We start from the raw sequence: 20,566 nt of genomic DNA, 5'->3' as shown, positions 1-20,566 counted from the left end.
ACTGAATTCGATTTCTAACACACAAGAAAGGATACAGTCAAAAATGCTTCTGGTAAGTAGCAGATATTTATTCTTGCCTCCTCTTCAACCTTTACTGCAAAACTTCTGTCACTTGGATCTTCTCCTCTTCAGGCTGCATTCTTCCTCAAATGCGTTCAGTCATAGCCTAGATTCAGACTTTTTCACAAGATCACAAGTGACTCACTCATTCCTCAGAGGAAAACAATGACTCCAGAGACACATCTGACAACAGTGGGATCAGAGCCTGAAGCCACCCAGCCCAACATAGGCCGCGCTGCTGATAAGTTGTAGATCCACTGATTCACCCCGTTCTAGAACAAGAGGAACCCACATTTCCTATGGCCCCAGCACATCTGCTTTGCTACCAATTGGTGAGTTTAATTCACTTGCCACCAGCAGGCTGACTTGTGAATGGCTGTCAGCACATCCTGATACCAGAAAGATCGAGACAGATGATCCATGCTCAGCCTGCTTCCAGGTAATGGCTGATGCCATCCACATTCCCAACGATCGCAGCCTCAGAGCACACGGCTACCTCAAGCTTCACTTTTGTGGCCCCCTGCACATGTGTATTTGTGTAAGGCTGTATTCCAGCCAGGAACTGGCAGTGCATTAATCAAAGGCAGTAGTTGCCAATGACCACTCTCCAGCCTCCCCTCAGCTTTGAGCCTGAGCTCAAGAGGTGCTCCTACAGAGCAGCATGACTTGGCAGAGCTGGTGCCACTGCAGAGCTGAGGAGGATGGGCAAGGGAGCGCGGTCAGCACCATCCTGCTCCCTGTCCTTTCCACAGCTTCTGCAGCCCACCAAAAGGCACTCTCTACCGTATCCACTCCCCATATACCACGTTTTAAGAGGAGTTGGGACACACATCATCATGATTTTATATACACTGGCTATCACAAAACCGTCTGGTACAGTTTTGAAATAACATGAAAGAGAGGGAGAAGGCATTTATGAATGCAGGAAAACTTTATTGCTCCCAGATCAGCTGGAGATGGCGATAGAGAAAAAAAGGCAGGTCAGACTCAGGTTGAAGTCCATGGAAGAAGAGGAATGGGCAGGAGATGAGGGCAAAGCACACAAAGGTGCCAGCTCTGCCATCTGCTCAGGCCTCATTGGCAGCTGGAGATGCTCAGCACTCCTCAACACCCCAGGCCCAGGCATTCAGGAATGAGTGGATGCTAGTGTTGGTGGGAGCAGGCAGGGCCTGAGTTTAGCAGGGCCCACAGGTGTCCCAGAGCTTCCTGCTGTAGCGGGGCAAGGCGCAGGGGCTGCAGGCAGGAGAAGCGTAGGGTCTGCCAAAGGTGCAGAGGCCCCCCGAGCCCTGAGTGGCCCCGGCGCCGTAGAGGCCCCCCAGCCCCAGGGAGCCGCCAAAGGCGGGTGCTCCGGAGGAGCCCACCACGGCTTGCTGGGGGAAGGAGCTGAGGATGGGGCCGGGGAAGGTGACGACGACGGGCGGTGGCTGGATGAAGGCCGTAGAGTCGGGGCACTGGCGCGCGCACAGCTCGTTGCAGCTCTCAGCGATGGGCTGGGGCACGGCAACGCTGGTTTTTGGTGGGCACAGGTCGTAGCAAGACATCTTGGTGTGATGGGATGGAGCTCTGCAAGAGGGCAGACAGTGTCACGCAGCAGCAGATGGCAGCAGCTCAGGCGCACTCCAGGCACAGGCCTGAGTCTGGAGAAGAATTGCTCTTGGACTTACCCTGTTCCCAAGGAGAAGGAGGCCAGAGCAGTGCTTGGGAGAGCTCCTCTCAGTCCCAGCTTTTATCCAGGATGAGGCATGGCTCATCAGCCTCTGGGCCAATGGGCAGAGGCGACACTCCCTGAGGCCGAGGCCAGGCTGGCCTGCTCCCGCTCTCCCTGTGTCAGCAGTCCCCGGCTGGACCAGGACAGGCCCCTTTACTGCCCTCCCTCCTCTTCCTGCTTCACGGACTGACCGTGTCGTGCTAAGCAGAATGACTGAGAGGAGTGCCTTTGATTGGGCATTCCGTCACCTCGCGCCTCTGCAGATAACAAGAAAGGAGTATTTGTCACTCAGACGCTGGCACGCAGGATGCCTGGGCCTGACCTTCTCCTTACCCAGTGCTGTGACCCTGCTCCTCCCCGAGGCTCTGCACAGGTGGCATGTGGACACAGCAAAACTATGACCCTGGGGAAGTGCGGTGGCATGCAAGGAACAGCCACTCAGCATTTCTCACCCTCCCTTCCCTCTTATGCAGGCAGAGGATGAGAGGGCAGCAGGTCTAATTGGTCCATTAGCAGAGGGCTGGCCAGTGTCCGAGCAGGGTAATTGAAGGTGCTGATGGAATGGGTGGGGGTAGCTGAGGAAACAACATCAGTAAAACAGCCCCATGGAACACACATGGGAGACTGGGGTTTGGCTGCTGATAGCCACGTGCCCCCACCACAGCCAGCTCCTCCCCATGTTCACCAGCCCGCATAAAAGCACTGCCCTGTGTGAGTACCAGTATCCACCACTGCTTCCTGGCTCAGCTTGGGAAAAGGGTGAGTGGCCGTCCCTCCTTTGGCTGGTCCTTGGGTGGATCACTGGGGCAGGGGAGCAGGATGCTGAGGGGGTAACTACGGACCTGCAACAGCGACAGGGGCAAAGGCCCTGCTGCATGTAGAGCAGTCCCTGGTCACTCACTTGGTTCTGCTAGGGCATCGCCAACATTATAGCTCCTCTTCTTGTGGCTTTGCATTGCAGGCTCAGCTCTCTCACCCCAAGATGTCTTGCTACGACCTGTGCCCACCAAAAACCAGCGTTGCCGTGCCCCAGCCCATCGCTGAGAGCTGCAACGAGCTGTGCGCGCGCCAGTGCCCCGACTCTACGGCCTTCATCCAGCCACCGCCCGTCGTCGTCACCTTCCCCGGCCCCATCCTCAGCTCCTTCCCCCAGCAAGCCGTGGTGGGCTCCTCCGGAGCACCCGCCTTTGGCGGCTCCCTGGGGCTGGGGGGCCTCTACGGCGCCGGGGCCACTCAGGGCTCGGGGGGCCTCTGCACCTTTGGCAGACCCTACGCTTCTCCTGCCTGCAGCCCCTGCGCCTTGCCCCGCTACAGCAGGAAGCTCTGGGACACCTGTGGGCCCTGCTAAACCCAGATGCAAGACTTCTCACCTCTTCCTTCCTCATCCTCTGTGCTGATTTCTGATGCCCACTTTGTCTTTTATGGTGCTGAACTGGGCCCTGTGCTGGCCACTGCCTTGAAGATGGCTCACAAAACAATTGTCCTGAAGGCCCAGGCACCTACATCCTGCCTAGTATTGCAGCATGTCTTTGACGTTGTGTCCTTTCCTGTCTTTAAAATAAAATAAGCTTGCATTGTATGTTTGTACTTTGGGATTTTCTCCTTGGGTACAGTGGAGGCTCCAGAACTCCCTTCTCCCTCACATGGTCCCTACATCTGGCCCAGAACAGGCTCTCAGCTCCCTGATGAGCCAGGCTGTGTTTCCAAAGCCGCGGGCGATGCCAGCTCGGCTCACAGTTTTCTGTTGTCCATCTTGATGAGACTTGTCTGAGTGTAGGCTGCTGCCTGACCAGCAGGAAATGCAGCCACATGGCATCTGGGAACTGCCATCCTCTCTCCTGAGGATTTTCCCCACCTCTCATGGCCTCACCAATATCACTTCCATACCCCTTCCATATGTAGCGACAGCCTGATCTGTTAGAGAACTTGTTGAAATCATCCCCTCCAACTGCGTACTCAAGCTGTGTTGCCAACAGCCCCTACGGACAATCATAGGGGATCATGAACTAGAAGGGAATGCATCCTGAAGATAAAGAATCCAACTCCTGACACCACAGATTCAAACTTTCTTCCTGAACATTGAGCACGCTACCTTCTTGGTGAGTATCTGTACTTGTCCATCTTCTCATTGGAGAGATTATTCCTAACGGTGTAATTAGTTAAAATTCCTCTCATGAAGCATTAAGCCATTCCCTCACATCCCACCGCTTGTCATAGCTAAATACTGAATTCGATTTCTAACACACAAGAAAGGATACAGTCAAAAATGCTTCTGGTAAGTAGCAGATATTTATTCTTGCCTCCTCTTCAACCTTTACTGCAAAACTTCTGTCACTTGGATCTTCTCCTCTTCAGGCTGCATTCTTCCTCAAATGCGTTCAGTCATAGCCTAGATTCAGACTTTTTCACAAGATCACAAGTGACTCACTCATTCCTCAGAGGAAAACAATGACTCCAGAGACACATCTGACAACAGTGGGATCAGAGCCTGAAGCCACCCAGCACAACATAGGCCGCGCTGCTGATAAGTTGTAGATCCACTGATTCACCCCGTTCTAGAACAAGAGGAACCCACATTTCCTGTGGCCCCAGCACATCTGCTTTGCTACCAATTGGTGAGTTTAATTCACTTGCCACCAGCAGGCTGACTTGTGAATGGCTGTCAGCACATCCTGATACCAGAAAGAACAAGACAGGTGATCCATGCTCAGCCTGCTTCCAGGTAATGGCTGATGCCATCCACATTCCCAACGATCGCAGCCTCAGAGCACACGGCTACCTCAAGCTTCACTTTTGTGGCCCCCTGCACATGTGTATTTGTGTAAGGCTGTATTCCAGCCAGGAACTGGCAGTGCATTAATCAAAGGCAGTAGTTGCCAATGACCACTCTCCAGCCTCCCCTCAGCTTTGAGCCTGAGCTCAAGAGGTGCTCCTACAGAGCAGCATGACTTGGCAGAGCTGGTGCCACTGCAGAGCTGAGGAGGATGGGCAAGGGAGCGCGGTCAGCACCATCCTGCTCCCTGTCCTTTCCACAGCTTCTGCAGCCCACCAAAAGGCACTCTCTACCATATCCACTCCCCATATACCACGTTTTAAGAGGAGTTGGGACACACATCATCATGATTTTATATACACTGGCTATCACAAAACCACCCGGTACTTATTTGAAACAAAAACAAAGAGAGGGAGAAGGCATTTGTGAATGCAGGAAAACTTTATTGCTCCCAGATCAGCTGGAGATGGCGACAGAGAAAAAAAGGCAGGTCAGACTCAGGTTGAAGTCCATGGAAGAAGAGGAATGGGCAGGAGATGAGGGCAAAGCACGCAAAGGTGCCAGCACTGCCATCTGCTCAGGCCTCATTGGCAGCTGGAGATGCTCAGCACTCCTCAACACCCCAGGCCCAGGCATTCAGGAATGAGTGGATGCCAGTGTTGGTGGGAGCAGGCAGGGCCTGAGTTTAGCAGGGCCCACAGGTGTCCCAGAGCTTCCTGCTGTAGCGGGGCAAGGCGCAGGGGCTGCAGGCAGGAGAAGCGTAGGGTCTGCCAAAGGTGCAGAGGCCCCCCGAGCCCTGAGTGGCCCCGGCGCCGTAGAGGCCCCCCAGCCCCAGGGAGCCGCCAAAGGCGGGTGCTCCGGAGGAGCCCACCACGGCTTGCTGGGGGAAGGAGCTGAGGATGGGGCCGGGGAAGGTGACGACGACGGGCGGTGGCTGGATGAAGGCCGTAGAGTCGGGGCACTGGCGCGCGCACAGCTCGTTGCAGCTCTCAGCGATGGGCTGGGGCACGGCGACACTGGTTTTTGGTGGGCACAGGTCGTAGCAAGACATCTTGGTGTGATGGGATGGAGCTCTGCAAGAGGGCAGACAGTGTCACGCAGCAGCAGATGGCAGCAGCTCAGGCACAGGGGCCTGAAACTGTCCTTAGTGAAGGGCAGGAGAAGTGCTCTTGGACTTACCCTGTTCCCAAGGAGAAGAAGGCCAGAGCAGTGCTTGGGAGAGCTCCCCTCAGTCCCAGCTTTTATCCAGGCTGGGCCTTGGCTCATCAGCCTCTGGGCCAATGGGCAGAGGTGTCACTCCCTGAGGCCGAGGCCAGGCTGGCCTGCTCCTGCCCTCCTGAGTCAGCAGCCCATGGTCAGACCAGAACAGGCCACTTTTCCGCCTTCCTTCTTCTTTCTGCTCCACAGGCCAAATGCGTGGTGCTGAGCAGGCAATGACCGAGAGGAGTGCCTTTGATTTGGTGTCGCTTTACCTCACCCATCTGCAGATAACAACTGCCATGCGTTTGTCACTCAGATGCTGGCATGCAGGTGGCCTGGGAAATACCTTCCACTTGCCCAGTGCTGTGCCCGGCTCATCCCTGAGGCTCTGCACAGCTGCCATGAGCACACAGCAAAACCACGCCCTTGGGCAAGAGCTGTGGCATGCAAGGAACTGCCACTCAGCATTTGTTATGCACCCCGCCATCCCATCTTACACAGGCCGAGGATGAGAGGGCAGCAGGCCTAATTTGCCCATTAGCAGAGGGCTTGCCAGCTACCAAGCAGGCTAATTGTAGGGGCTGAGTGAGCGGGTGGGGGCTGCTGAGGAAACAGCGTCAGCAAAACAGCCCCATGGTACGCACATGGGAGATTGGGGTTTGGCTACTGATAGCCACGTGCCCCCACCACAGCCAGCTCCTCCCCGTCTTCACCAGCCCCCATAAAAGCACTGCCCTGTGTGAGCACCAGTATCCACCACTGCTTCCTGGCTCAGCTTGGGAAAAGGGTGAGTGGCCGTCCCTCCTTTGGCTGGTCCTTGGGTGGATCACTGGGGCAGGGGAGCAGGATGCTGTGGGGGTAACTACGGACCTGCACCAACGACAGGGGCGAAGGCCCTGCTGCATGTAGAGCAGTCCCTGGTCACTCACTTGGTTCTGCTAGGGCATCGCCAACATTATAGCTCCTCTTCTTGTGGCTTTCATTGCAGGCTCAGCTCTCTCACACCAAGATGTCTTGCTACGACCTGTGCCCACCAAAAACCAGCGTTGCCGTGCCCCAGCCCATCGCTGAGAGCTGCAACGAGCTGTGCGCGCGCCAGTGCCCCGACTCTACGGCCTTCATCCAGCCACCGCCCGTCGTCGTCACCTTCCCCGGCCCCATCCTCAGCTCCTTCCCCCAGCAAGCCGTGGTGGGCTCCTCCGGAGCACCCGCCTTTGGCGGCTCCCTGGGGCTGGGGGGCCTCTACGGCGCCGGGGCCACTCAGGGCTCGGCGGGCCTCTGCACCTTTGGCAGACCCTACGCTTCTCCTGCCTGCAGCCCCTGCGCCTTGCCCCGCTACAGCAGGAAGCTCTGGGACACCTGTGGGCCCTGCTAAACCCAGGTGCACGACTCCTCTCCTCTTCCTTCCTCATCCTCTGTGCTGATTTCTGATGCCCACTTTGTTTTTTATGGTACTGAACTGGGCCCTATGCTGGCCACTGCCTTGCCGATAGCTCAAGAAACACTTGTCCTGAAGGCCCAGGCTCCTCATTCCTGCTTTGCACTGCAGTACATCTTTCATGTTGTGTCCTTTCCTGTCTTTACAATAAAAGTAATATGCATCCAATGCTTGAATCTTGGGCTTTTCTTCCCGGGCGCGATGGCTGCCCCAGGGCTCCCTTCTGCCATGCATGGTCCCTAGGTCTGGCCCAGAATAAGCTCTCAGCCGCCTGCCAAGACAGGCTTTGTTTCCACTGGTCAAAGGCCCTGGCCACACCAGCTCCGGCTCACACTCTACTGTTGCCCACCTGCACAAGCCCTGCCTGAATGTAGGATTCTCCCTCTCCAGCAGGAAACACACATCCCCAGGGTATCTGTGAACTGCCGTCCTCCCTCCTGCCGATCCTCCCCAGCTCCCATGGCCTCAGCAATATCCCCTCCATGCCCAATCTGAAGGCTCAGATTGAGTTGTGAGGGAACTTCTAGAAGATCATACACTCCAAATGTGTGCTCAAGCTGTTCCTCCAACAGCCACTTCACACAATCATTGGGTACCATAAAACCAAAGGGAATCCACCCTGAAGATAAAGGCTCCAACAACACTCAACCGCACAGTTTGAAACTTTCTTCCTGGACTTTGACCACACTATTTCCCTGGAGAGCATCTGTGCTTGTCCATCCTCTCATTGCAGAGACTATTCCTAACACTATACTTAGGTAAAATTGCCTTCATGAAGACTTAATCCTTTCCCTCAAACCCCATTCTTTGCCATAGCTAAACACCAAACTGAATTTCTAACAGATTATGGAGGATACCGTCAAAAATGCTTCTGGTAAGTAGCAGATATTTCTTATTATCTCCCCTTCTATCTTACTTTAAAGCTTCTGTCACTGAGACCTCCAGCTATTAAGGCCATAGTCTTCCTAAACTGCATTCAATCATAGCCTAGATTCAGACGTTCCCTCAAAGATCGCAAGTGACTCAATCAGTCCACAGGGGAAAAAGAGGATGCAGCAACATCCCTGACCTCAGTGGGATCTGAGCTTCATGCCACACAGACCCACCTAGAACTCCCTGCTGCTAAGTATTAGATCCAGTGATTCACCCCGCTCTAGAACAAGTGCTCACCATCTATCCTGTGATCCCAGCACGTCCGCTTTGATACCACTGGTGAGTTTAATTCACTTGCCACCAGCAGGCTGACTTGTGAATGGCTGTCAGCACATCCTGATACCAGAAAGAACAAGACAGGTGATCCATGCTCAGCCTCCTTCCAGGTAATGGCTGATGCCATCCACATTCCCAACGATCGCAGCCTCAGAGCACACGGCTACCTCAAGCTTCACTTTTGTGGCCCCCTGCACATGTGTATTTGTGTAAGGCTGTATTCCAGCCAGGAACTGGCAGTGCCTTAATCAAAGGCAGTAGTTGCCAATGACCACTCTCCAGCCTCCCCTCAGCTTTGAGCCTGAGCTCAAGAGGTGCTCCTACAGAGCAGCATGACTTGGCAGAGCTGGTGCCACTGCAGAGCTGAGGAGGATGGGCAAGGGAGCGCGGTCAGCACCATCCTGCTCCCTGTCCCTTCCACAGCTTCACCAAAATGCCCCCCCTCCCATATCTACTCCAAACACTCCCACAGCACAAATGTAAGCCTAGGATTCTCATCAGCAGGACATAATGTACCCAAACTCTCACAAAACCACCCGGTCCTTCTCTGAAACAACATGAAAGAGAGGGAGGAGGCATTTGTGAATGCAGGAAAACTTTATTGTTCCCAGATCAGCTGGAGATGGGGACAGAGAAAAAAAGGCAGGTCAGACACAGGTTGAAGTCCATGGAAGAAGAGGAATGGGCAGGAGATGAGGGCAAAGCACACAAAGGTGCCAGCTCTGCCATCTGCTCAGGCCTCATTGGCAGCTGGAGATGCTCAGCACTCCTCAACACCCCAGGCCCAGGCATTCAGGAATGAGTGGATGCCAGTGTTGGTGGGAGCAGGCAGGGCCTGAGTTTAGCAGGGCCCACAGGTGTCCCAGAGCTTCCTGCTGTAGCGGGGCAAGGCGCAGGGGCTGCAGGCAGGAGAAGCGTAGGGTCTGCCAAAGGTGCAGAGGCCCCCCGAGCCCTGAGTGGCCCCGGCGCCGTAGAGGCCCCCCAGCCCCAGGGAGCCGCCAAAGGCGGGTGCTCCGGAGGAGCCCACCACGGCTTGCTGGGGGAAGGAGCTGAGGATGGGGCCGGGGAAGGTGACGACGACGGGCGGTGGCTGGATGAAGGCCGTAGAGTCGGGGCACTGGCGCGCGCACAGCTCGTTGCAGCTCTCAGCGATGGGCTGGGGCACGGCAACGCTGGTTTTTGGTGGGCACAGGTCGTAGCAAGACATCTTGGTGTGATGGGATGGAGCTCTGCAAGAGGGCAGACAGTGTCACGCAGCAGCAGATGGCAGCAGCTCAGGCACAGGGGCCTGAAACTGTCCTTAGTGAAGGGCAGGAGAAGTGCTCTTGGACTTACCCTGTTCCCAAGGAGAAGAAGGCCAGAGCAGTGCTTGGGAGAGCTCCCCTCAGTCCCAGCTTTTATCCAGGCTGGGCCTTGGCTCATCAGCCTCTGGGCCAATGGGCAGAGGTGTCACTCCCTGAGGCCGAGGCCAGGCTGGCCTGCTCCTGCCCTCCTGAGTCAGCAGCCCATGGTCAGACCAGAACAGGCCACTTTTCCGCCTTCCTTCTTCTTTCTGCTCCACAGGCCAAATGCGTGGTGCTGAGCAGGCAATGACCGAGAGGAGTGCCTTTGATTTGGTGTCGCTTTACCTCACCCATCTGCAGATAACAACTGCCATGCGTTTGTCACTCAGATGCTGGCATGCAGGTGGCCTGGGAAATACCTTCCACTTGCCCAGTGCTGTGCCCGGCTCATCCCTGAGGCTCTGCACAGCTGCCATGAGCACACAGCAAAACCACGCCCTTGGGCAAGAGCTGTGGCATGCAAGGAACTGCCACTCAGCATTTGTTATGCACCCCGCCATCCCATCTTACACAGGCCGAGGATGAGAGGGCAGCAGGCCTAATTTGCCCATTAGCAGAGGGCTTGCCAGCTACCAAGCAGGCTAATTGTAGGGGCTGAGTGAGCGGGTGGGGGCTGCTGAGGAAACAGCGTCAGCAAAACAGCCCCATGGTACGCACATGGGAGATTGGGGTTTGGCTACTGATAGCCACGTGCCCCACCACAGCCAGCTCCTCCCCGTCTTCACCAGCCCCCATAAAAGCACTGCCCTGTGTGAGCACCAGTATCCACCACTGCTTCCTGGCTCAGCTTGGGAAAAGGGTGAGTGGCCGTCCCTCCTTTGGCTGGTCCTTGGGTGGATCACTGGGGCAGGGGAGCAGGATGCTGAGGGGGTAACTACGGACCTGCAACAGCGACAGGGGCGAAGGCCCTGCTGCATGTAGAGCAGTCCCTGGTCACTCACTTGGTTCTGCTAGGGCATCGCCAACATTATAGCTCCTCTTCTTGTGGCTTTCATTGCAGGCTCAGCTCTCTCACACCAAGATGTCTTGCTACGACCTGTGCCCACCAAAAACCAGCGTTGCCGTGCCCCAGCCCATCGCTGAGAGCTGCAACGAGCTGTGCGCGCGCCAGTGCCCCGACTCTACGGCCTTCATCCAGCCACCGCCCGTCGTCGTCACCTTCCCCGGCCCCATCCTCAGCTCCTTCCCCCAGCAAGCCGTGGTGGGCTCCTCCGGAGCACCCGCCTTTGGCGGCTCCCTGGGGCTGGGGGGCCTCTACGGCGCCGGGGCCACTCAGGGCTCGGCGGGCCTCTGCACCTTTGGCAGACCCTACGCTTCTCCTGCCTGCAGCCCCTGCGCCTTGCCCCGCTACAGCAGGAAGCTCTGGGACACCTGTGGGCCCTGCTAAACCCAGGTGCACGACTCCTCTCCTCTTCCTTCCTCATCCTCTGTGCTGATTTCTGATGCCCACTTTGTTTTTTATGGTACTGAACTGGGCCCTATGCTGGCCACTGCCTTGCCGATAGCTCAAGAAACACTTGTCCTGAAGGCCCAGGCTCCTCATTCCTGCTTTGCACTGCAGTACATCTTTCATGTTGTGTCCTTTCCTGTCTTTACAATAAAAGTAATATGCATCCAATGCTTGAATCTTGGGCTTTTCTTCCCGGGCGCGATGGCTGCCCCAGGGCTCCCTTCTGCCATGCATGGTCCCTAGGTCTGGCCCAGAATAAGCTCTCAGCCGCCTGCCAAGACAGGCTTTGTTTCCACTGGTCAAAGGCCCTGGCCACACCAGCTCCGGCTCACACTCTACTGTTGCCCACCTGCACAAGCCCTGCCTGAATGTAGGATTCTCCCTCTCCAGCAGGAAACACACATCCCAGGGTATCTGTGAACTGCCGTCCTCCCTCCTGCCGATCCTCCCCAGCTCCCATGGCCTCAGCAATATCCCCTCCATGCCCAATCTGAAGGCTCAGATTGAGTTGTGAGGACTTCTAGAAGATCATACACTCCAAATGTGTGCTCAAGCTGTTCCTCCAACAGCCACTTCACACAATCATTGGGTACCATAAACCAAAGGGAATCCACCCTGAAGATAAAGGCTCCAACAACACTCAACCGCACAGTTTGAAACTTTCTTCCTGGACCTTTGACCACACTATTTCCCGGAGAGCATCTGTGCTTGTCCATCCTCTCATTGCAGAGACTATTCCTAACACTATACTTAGGTAAAATTGCCTTCATGAAGACTTAATCCTTTCCCTCAAACCCCATTCTTTGCCATAGCTAAACACCAAACTGAATTTCTAACAGATTATGGAGGATACCGTCAAAAATGCTTCTGGTAAGTAGCAGATATTTCTTATTATCTCCCCTTCTATCTTACTTTAAAGCTTCTGTCACTGAGACCTCCAGCTATTAAGGCCATAGTCTTCCTAAACTGCATTCAATCATAGCCTAGATTCAGACGTTCCCTCAAAGATCGCAAGTGACTCAATCAGTCCACAGGGGAAAAAGAGGATGCAGCAACATCCCTGACCTCAGTGGGATCTGAGCTTCATGCCACACAGACCCACCTAGAACTCCCTGCTGCTAAGTATTAGATCCAGTGATTCACCCCGCTCTAGAACAAGTGCTCACCATCTATCCTGTGATCCCAGCACGTCCGCTTTGATACCACTGGTGAGTTTAATTCACTTGCCACCAGCAGGCTGACTTGTGAATGGCTGTCAGCACATCCTGATACCAGAAAGAACAAGACAGGTGATCCATGCTCAGCCTCCTTCCAGGTAATGGCTGATGCCATCCACATTCCCAACGATCGCAGCCTCAGAGCACACGGCTACCTCAAGCTTCACTTTTGTGGCCCCCTGCACATGTGTATTTGTGTAAGGCTGTATTCCAGCCAGGAACTGGCAGTGCATTAATCAAAGGCAGTAGTTGCCAATGACCACTCTCCAGCCTCCCCTCAGCTTTGAGCCTGAGCTCAAGAGGTGCTCCTACAGAGCAGCATGACTTGGCAGAGCTGGTGCCACTGCAGAGCTGAGGAGGATGGGCAAGGGAGCGCGGTCAGCACCATCCTGCTCCCTGTCCCTTCCACAGCTTCACCAAAATGCCCCCCCTCCCATATCTACTCCAAACACTCCCACAGCACAAATGTAAGCCTAGGATTCTCATCAGCAGGACATAATGTACCCAAACTCTCACAAAACCACCCGGTCCTTCTCTGAAACAACATGAAAGAGAGGGAGGAGGCATTTGTGAATGCAGGAAAACTTTATTGTTCCCAGATCAGCTGGAGATGGGGACAGAGAAAAAAAGGCAGGTCAGACACAGGTTGAAGTCCATGGAAGAAGAGGAATGGGCAGGAGATGAGGGCAAAGCACACAAAGGTGCCAGCTCTGCCATCTGCTCAGGCCTCATTGGCAGCTGGAGATGCTCAGCACTCCTCAACACCCCAGGCCCAGGCATTCAGGAATGAGTGGATGCCAGTGTTGGTGGGAGCAGGCAGGGCCTGAGTTTAGCAGGGCCCACAGGTGTCCCAGAGCTTCCTGCTGTAGCGGGGCAAGGCGCAGGGGCTGCAGGCAGGAGAAGCGTAGGGTCTGCCAAAGGTGCAGAGGCCCCCCGAGCCCTGAGTGGCCCCGGCGCCGTAGAGGCCCCCCAGCCCCAGGGAGCCGCCAAAGGCGGGTGCTCCGGAGGAGCCCACCACGGCTTGCTGGGGGAAGGAGCTGAGGATGGGGCCGGGGAAGGTGACGACGACGGGCGGTGGCTGGATGAAGGCCGTAGAGTCGGGGCACTGGCGCGCGCACAGCTCGTTGCAGCTCTCAGCGATGGGCTGGGGCACGGCAACGCTGGTTTTTGGTGGGCACAGGTCGTAGCAAGACATCTTGGTGTGATGGGATGGAGCTCTGCAAGAGGGCAGACAGTGTCACGCAGCAGCAGATGGCAGCAGCTCAGGCACAGGGGCCTGAAACTGTCCTTAGTGAAGGGCAGGAGAAGTGCTCTTGGACTTACCCTGTTCCCAAGGAGAAGAAGGCCAGAGCAGTGCTTGGGAGAGCTCCCCTCAGTCCCAGCTTTTATCCAGGCTGGGCCTTGGCTCATCAGCCTCTGGGCCAATGGGCAGAGGTGTCACTCCCTGAGGCCGAGGCCAGGCTGGCCTGCTCCTGCCCTCCTGAGTCAGCAGCCCATGGTCAGACCAGAACAGGCCACTTTTCCGCCTTCCTTCTTCTTTCTGCTCCACAGGCCAAATGCGTGGTGCTGAGCAGGCAATGACCGAGAGGAGTGCCTTTGATTTGGTGTCGCTTTACCTCACCCATCTGCAGATAACAACTGCCATGCGTTTGTCACTCAGATGCTGGCATGCAGGTGGCCTGGGAAATACCTTCCACTTGCCCAGTGCTGTGCCCGGCTCATCCCTGAGGCTCTGCACAGCTGCCATGAGCACACAGCAAAACCACGCCCTTGGGCAAGAGCTGTGGCATGCAAGGAACTGCCACTCAGCATTTGTTATGCACCCCGCCATCCCATCTTACACAGGCCGAGGATGAGAGGGCAGCAGGCCTAATTTGCCCATTAGCAGAGGGCTTGCCAGCTACCAAGCAGGCTAATTGTAGGGGCTGAGTGAGCGGGTGGGGGCTGCTGAGGAAACAGCGTCAGCAAAACAGCCCCATGGTACGCACATGGGAGATTGGGGTTTGGCTACTGATAGCCACGTGCCCCCACCACAGCCAGCTCCTCCCCGTCTTCACCAGCCCCCATAAAAGCACTGCCCTGTGTGAGCACCAGTATCCACCACTGCTTCCTGGCTCAGCTTGGGAAAAGGGTGAGTGGCCGTCCCTCCTTTGGCTGGTCCTTGGGTGGATCACTGGGGCAGGGGAGCAGGATGCTGAGGGGGTAACTACGGACCTGCAACAGCGACAGGGGCAAAGGCCCTGCTGCATGTAGAGCAGTCCCTGGTCACTCACTTGGTTCTGCTAGGGCATCGCCAACATTATAGCTCCTCTTCTTGTGGCTTTCATTGCAGGCTCAGCTCTCTCACCCCAAGATGTCTTGCTACGACCTGTGCCCACCAAAAACCAGCGTTGCCGTGCCCCAGCCCATCGCTGAGAGCTGCAACGAGCTGTGCGCGCGCCAGTGCCCCGACTCTACGGCCTTCATCCAGCCACCGCCCGTCGTCGTCACCTTCCCCGGCCCCATCCTCAGCTCCTTCCCCCAGCAAGCCGTGGTGGGCTCCTCCGGAGCACCCGCCTTTGGCGGCTCCCTGGGGCTGGGGGGCCTCTACGGCGCCGGGGCCACTCAGGGCTCGGCGGGCCTCTGCACCTTTGGCAGACCCTACGCTTCTCCTGCCTGCAGCCCCTGCGCCTTGCCCCGCTACAGCAGGAAGCTCTGGGGCACTTGTGGGCCCTGCTAGATCTGCCCTCACAGCTCTTTTATCTGGCAGAAACCATACTTATTAGGGGTATTCAAGTTCAATGCCGACATTGATATTTTCTAATATGTTTTTTTCTTCCTTTCTGCATATTTTTCTGTGACTCCTCTTTCATCAGTTTTTATCGTAAAATGGTCTTTTTACTTGTTGTATATCTGTTAATATTTAATGTAGTCTAGGTGTTTTCTTTTTTTTTTTATTCCTCTTTTTATTGCTCACTGTATTTATCTGTGCTTGAGTTTTACACTGTCTTTTGCAAGCATAGAAATTATATGCTTCTCTCATTGTTTTTGTTGTCATTCTCTTTGTTTTCTGTATTATGCTTTATTCCATTTTTATTATTATTAAATCTCTTCTGCATTAAATTTTTTGCCTTATTTTGCTTTCCCATGCATAGCGTTCTTATGTTGTCATGTCTTTATACCATTTTATTTTACTGGACAAAATATTTTGCCACATACCATTTTCTCTCTTCATTTTCAGTTATTTTCCTCTATTCTGTATTCTCCCTTAATAAACACTTCATCACTCATTTCATGTTTTATGAGTTGCTTTAAGACAGTAATATATTTCCAGACTGCTGTCATAGCCTGTTTTTAAAACATTCATAGCCTGTTTTTAAAACATCACCTGTCAACTCTTTAAATCTCACTCCCGTAAAATTCACCTTAATGACTTTATCTTTCCTGATTGCTAGAAAACCTGTAGAGACACTGTAAAGAATGGAAGTTTTTATTGCAGGCTCCAGGTTACTACTGAAGATGTCTGCAGACATATTGGGAAAGGGGTAGACTGCTTCGATGAGATGAAAGGGAAAGCAGGGCAGGGACAGGGCTGACCAGCCCCAGCGGCTACAAACCTGGCTCTGATATGATGAGAGATAAGCCTCCCTGTTCAGCCTGATGCTATTACTCACCACTTAGATATGTGCATTGCATTATGACGAAACAGTTCACTTGCATATATAGTTAGTCACTGCTTTTAAACTGCTTTGATATCCTTTGTTCCTGACAAGCTTGAGAAAAGCTGCAGTAATTGTTTGTTCCCATGGGAACCCCCAAAAGGCATTTTACAATTAGAAGAGCATTAAAATGACAGTGTTATTAAGCTCAGATAGAGCTAGCAAGTGAAGAGAGTAAATAGAGATCTTTGATGTGGGAAGGGTTTGTTGATTCGACAAAGAGTAATGACAAGCAACTTGTTCTGATTGTAGACATAGTGGTAAACTTAGGCAAGGACGTCATATTTAGAGACTGGATGAAATACAGATCGCAGTAATTCACCTCCTGTGATGGGATAACCACAGGAGACCAAGGGACAAAGGAAAAGCAGTGAGGCTCACATGCAACACCACAGGGCTTTATTGGGACACAAGAACATAGCAGGCAGTTACAGAAACTCAAGGTGGTCCAAGGGAAAATTATCAACGCAGGGACTGCACGGAGGCTACAGTACCCTGCTCAGGATCCAGGGGACAGCGGAGGTGGCAGGAAGATGCAGGGAACACCAAAGCTGCAGCCAGGGCTCATGGTAGCACAGGTGAGTGAGGCGTGGGGCACACAGCATGCTCCTGTCCCCATGTTGGGTAGCTGATGGGTGCTGCCGGTCCCCTCAGCTCCTGCTCCATGTCCCCATGCTGCAGTCCGTGCTTCAGGGCTGTCTCTGGCTCTGGGCATCATGGCACTGGCTTTAGAATGCTCCGCAGCTCCCGCGGCGGGATCTGCCCCACCGCTGGGCACCAGGGAGGGAATAGCCAGCACCGCAGGAAGAGAGGCCAGAGCTGTAGGACCTGCCACAACTACCAAAGCCACTGGAGCCATACTGGCCCCCATAGCCCAGGGAGCCCCCGTAGCTCATGTCATCCCCATAACCCAGGCAACTCCCATAGCCCTGAGATCCTCCATAGCCCCCCAGACCAAAGGAGCCCCCATAGCCCCGGGATCCTCCATAGCCTCCCAAACCAAAGGAGCTCCCGTAGCCCCGGGATCCTCCATAGCCTCCCAAACCAAAGGAGCTCCCAGAGCCCAGGGAGCCCCCATAGCCCAGGGATCCTCCATAGCCTCCCAAACCAAAGGAGCTCCCAGAGCCCAGGGAGCTCCCGTAGCCCCGGGAACCCCCCAAGCCAAAGGAGCTCCCATAACCTCGAGACCCTCCCAGACCAAAGGAGCCCCCAGAGCCCAGGGAGCTCTGGGAGCTAAAGGAGCCCTCCATTCCGACTGGGCCTGACGATCCAACAATGCTCTCCTGAGGAAAAGAAGTGAGCACGGGGCCGGGGACTGTCACCACCACCGGTGGAGGCAAGATCACTGCTCTGGAGTCGGGGCACTGCTGCACACATGGCTCATTGTAGCTCTCGGCAATTGGCTGAGGGCAGCTCACCCCATAGGGTCTGCAGGACTCCATGCAGCTAGACATCCTTCTTGGGGTCGTTATGAGTCTGCAACAGACAGCACAAAGTGGATTTCATTGTAGATGGTGGTGCTTGCTTTATGCTTAATGGATGTCATCACTTCCCAGAATTATTCTTCTTCTAAAGCAAACCTACATCTAGTTATGTCAGCCACATCCTAGACTCTGCTTACTGTCAGAAAACTCTAAATGCCATGTTTAGACTCAGAGATGTAATGTCACATGCAGTGAATCCTACATAATATCACTGCTTTTGCTTCAATCATAACTAATCTAATTTATATGACCAGCTTAAACAGGCTGTATCTTGGAAGTCTATTTACATTAAGTTATGAAAAGTACTGTTGAATATATCCAGATGTTTCCATAGTAGCTCTAAACTTCCAAATGGGAATATTTGCTCTTCAACAAGGAGGTAAATACAATGCTCCATCTGACATTTCTACATTTCATAGTGCATGTAGCTACCAATTTGTTACTAACATGCTTGGGAAATTGACAGTCAATACGGCATCAAAATCTCCCAATTTTGTTCTAGGACCTTGCAACTCTTGCAGATCTCCGACTTCCCATTCTGTAGTATGACGTACAATTTAGCATTAACAGGAAAAAAAAGCACGACAAGGATAGAAGTTGAGTTGAATAGGACTTACCCTGTTCACCAAGGAGAACAAGAAGGAGAAGTTGATAGAGAGGTCTGGAGTAGAGTGAGCTTTTATACATTTCTCCAACTGCTCACAGGATATGAAACACCCTCTGTGCTCCAGGTCTTACACAGTCACAAAACAAGCCTGAGACTGAGGGATTTAATTTTGCTTGCTTTGCACTGCCACTCCCCAGCTTTAAAAACAGGCATGAAACAAAATCAGTGGGCATTAGATTGATGACTAATGACATCTTTCAGTCACCTAGTACCCAGCACCAGCACTGGGGCATCTGTTATTTAATTGCACTTCAAGATTTCAGTAATGTAACTTGACTACTGTAGGGTCAAAATCTTGTGCAAGAACAATAATTTAGAGAAGTCGGGATGATGTGCTTTGTTTCGTTCTGTACAATTTTGTGAATAAGAGAGGGGGTCATCTAGGAGTAAACATGAGATCTGAGACAATGAGAACAGAGATTTTAGGACATCTATTTTAGCGCCTTTGTTTCGCAACCTTCTTCAGCCTTGTTCAGGTAACTTTTAAGAGGGGCTCTTAAGTTTTCCTTAGAATTTAAGGCATTGGACATTCCAGACATATTACAAAAATGCAGGGTCACAGAATCATAGAATCATAGAATCGTAGAATGGCTTGGGTTGAAAGAGACCTGAAGGATCATCAAGCTACAACCACCCTGCCACCGGCAGGGCTACCTCCACATTTAATACCAGACCAGGCTGACCAGGGCAACATCCAGTGTGGCCTTGAACACCTTCAGGGATGGACAGGGCATCTACAACCTCTCTGTGCAGCTGCTGTTCCAACACCTCACCACTCTCACAGTAAAGAACTTCCCCTAACATCCAACCTCAATCTTCCCTCCTTCTACTTCAAACCATTTCCCCTTGTTCTGCCGTTATGTGCCCTTGTGTAGAGTTGACTTCCCTCCTGTTTGTTGGTTCCCTTTAGGCAGCGAAATGCTGCAATGGGGTCACCCTGCAGCCTTCTCTTCTCCAGGCTGAGGTGAAGCTACAACGCAGCATTCATAGCATGAACTCATCACAATCTCCCAAAATATGTTAATGTTTAATAAAGTGCATGACATCGTAAATGAAAATCAAATTCTTATCCAACTTAAAAATAATGGCCTTATGTGGGAAGCAAAATAGTGACATCACTTGTCATGTTTTGGAATGAGGCTGTTTCATAACAAGGGAACTTCTAAATCCTGCCCTTCCTCATTTCATATCATAATAATAGAAATTGCAAGCATTAAGTATTAATGAGTGCTTGTGGAGCAGCTTAAAGTCATTATCTTCCAGGTGTCTCTCATTATTATCAGTGAATTCTGATGACACTTCAAAGGCATAGCTATTTAACAATTTAGGGACAATTAATAGCCCATCTTTTGAAATATCATTAAATTGGAAAACAACAGACTTGCAAGTAATTGTATGATGCCACATAATGATTCAATTAATGAAATAGTATTGGAAGAGATATGTTATAATTTCCGACTTTTTCTCAAGCAGTCAATATCTCTGGGAGGGAGAATAAGTAAGAAAATTAGGATTGCTTTAAAATGTATTTCTAAAATAACTTCTAGAATGTGTAAGGATGTGTAATGAGTCTGGGAATCAGTAAGGAATTTTTCATACAGAAGGTAGTGAAGCACTGGAACAGGTCGCTCTAGGAGGATGTGTATGTTCCATCCCTGGAGGCATTCAAGGCCAAGCTGGATGTGGCTCTGGGCAGCCTGGTATAGTGGTTGGAGACTCTGCACATAGAAGGGGGCTTGAAATTAGATGGTCATTGTGGTCCTTTTCAACCCAGGTCATTCTACGAGATGATTCTATGACTTTTCTGCTTCTCTGGAGGAGTTCCACTCAACCAGCTCTCTGTTAATCCTCCAATCACATGGGGTAACCTTCACCTACTTCTTGCACGTGGCACCATGAGCACCTCCTGCTGTGCATGTATCCTGAATGTGACCATGAGACTAACGTGACACATAGTTCTTGCTCTGATTTCCAGTGGGAGACTGCATTGCACCCTTTGGCTGTAAGTTCCCTAAGTCCTCTAATATTAAAATCGCAGATAACCAATTGTCATTATTATTGTATCACACACCCAGGGTAACTTCTTGGGAGGGACATTGCTGACACGGCAGTACGAAAGCTCCCACCATCGTGTTTGTTTTGTAACAAATTAGGACAAGAGGCACAAAGGGTGGCTTAAAGACATCGTCCTGGGAAGCATATAAAAGCTCGTGCCTTCTGCAGCTCTTCTATCCACTTCTCTTGCCTCATTCCCTGAACTGAACAAGGTAAGTGTGGCTTCACTCTGACTTTCTACTACGATTACCATTTGCTTTAGCA

At 52.9% G+C, this 20,566-nt stretch overlaps 1 protein-coding gene and 8 pseudogenes across 9 annotated transcripts; 4 read left to right on the top strand and 5 right to left on the bottom strand.

Moving 5' to 3' along the window:
- Nucleotides 1-1,235: 1,235 nt before the first annotated feature.
- Nucleotides 1,236-1,774, bottom strand: LOC306956251 (feather keratin 3 pseudogene; annotated as a pseudogene). Its single transcript has 2 exons — nt 1,725-1,774; nt 1,236-1,623 (listed from the first exon to the last, which is right to left on the bottom strand). The product of its transcript is annotated as a feather keratin 3 pseudogene (transcript).
- A 976-nt stretch (nt 1,775-2,750) lies between these two features.
- Nucleotides 2,751-3,116, top strand: LOC306956211 (feather keratin 3 pseudogene; annotated as a pseudogene). Its single transcript has one exon. The product of its transcript is annotated as a feather keratin 3 pseudogene (transcript).
- A 2,110-nt stretch (nt 3,117-5,226) lies between these two features.
- On the bottom strand, nt 5,227-5,770 carry LOC306956249 (feather keratin 3 pseudogene; annotated as a pseudogene). Its single transcript has 2 exons — nt 5,721-5,770; nt 5,227-5,614 (listed from the first exon to the last, which is right to left on the bottom strand). The product of its transcript is annotated as a feather keratin 3 pseudogene (transcript).
- Nucleotides 5,771-6,461: 691 nt separating this feature from the next.
- Nucleotides 6,462-7,116, top strand: LOC306956244 (feather keratin 4 pseudogene; annotated as a pseudogene). Its single transcript has 2 exons — nt 6,462-6,528; nt 6,730-7,116. The product of its transcript is annotated as a feather keratin 4 pseudogene (transcript).
- A 2,113-nt stretch (nt 7,117-9,229) lies between these two features.
- On the bottom strand, nt 9,230-9,773 carry LOC306956248 (feather keratin 3 pseudogene; annotated as a pseudogene). Its single transcript has 2 exons — nt 9,724-9,773; nt 9,230-9,617 (listed from the first exon to the last, which is right to left on the bottom strand). The product of its transcript is annotated as a feather keratin 3 pseudogene (transcript).
- Nucleotides 9,774-10,463: 690 nt separating this feature from the next.
- Nucleotides 10,464-11,118, top strand: LOC306956243 (feather keratin 4 pseudogene; annotated as a pseudogene). The gene is made up of 2 exons: nt 10,464-10,530; nt 10,732-11,118. The product of its transcript is annotated as a feather keratin 4 pseudogene (transcript).
- A 2,109-nt stretch (nt 11,119-13,227) lies between these two features.
- LOC306956247 (feather keratin 3 pseudogene) lies at nt 13,228-13,771 on the bottom strand (annotated as a pseudogene). Its single transcript has 2 exons — nt 13,722-13,771; nt 13,228-13,615 (listed from the first exon to the last, which is right to left on the bottom strand). The product of its transcript is annotated as a feather keratin 3 pseudogene (transcript).
- A 691-nt stretch (nt 13,772-14,462) lies between these two features.
- On the top strand, nt 14,463-15,117 carry LOC306956242 (feather keratin 4 pseudogene; annotated as a pseudogene). The gene is made up of 2 exons: nt 14,463-14,529; nt 14,731-15,117. The product of its transcript is annotated as a feather keratin 4 pseudogene (transcript).
- Nucleotides 15,118-16,824: 1,707 nt separating this feature from the next.
- LOC306956138 (uncharacterized protein) lies at nt 16,825-17,550 on the bottom strand (the record flags this gene model as incomplete). The annotated part of the gene is made up of 1 exon (XM_079547552.1): nt 16,825-17,550. The coding sequence occupies one exon, from the start codon at nt 17,548-17,550 to the stop codon at nt 16,825-16,827; it is 726 nt and encodes a 241-aa protein (XP_079403678.1).
- Nucleotides 17,551-20,566: the final 3,016 nt, after the last annotated feature.

The sequence above is a fragment of the Tetrao urogallus genome (assembly GCF_951394365.1).
Source record: "Tetrao urogallus genome assembly, chromosome: 28".
NCBI classification, from domain to species: domain Eukaryota; kingdom Metazoa; phylum Chordata; class Aves; order Galliformes; family Phasianidae; genus Tetrao; species Tetrao urogallus.
Note: the sequence above shows the minus strand (reverse complement) of the source record. Positions and strands in the feature narration are given on the sequence as shown.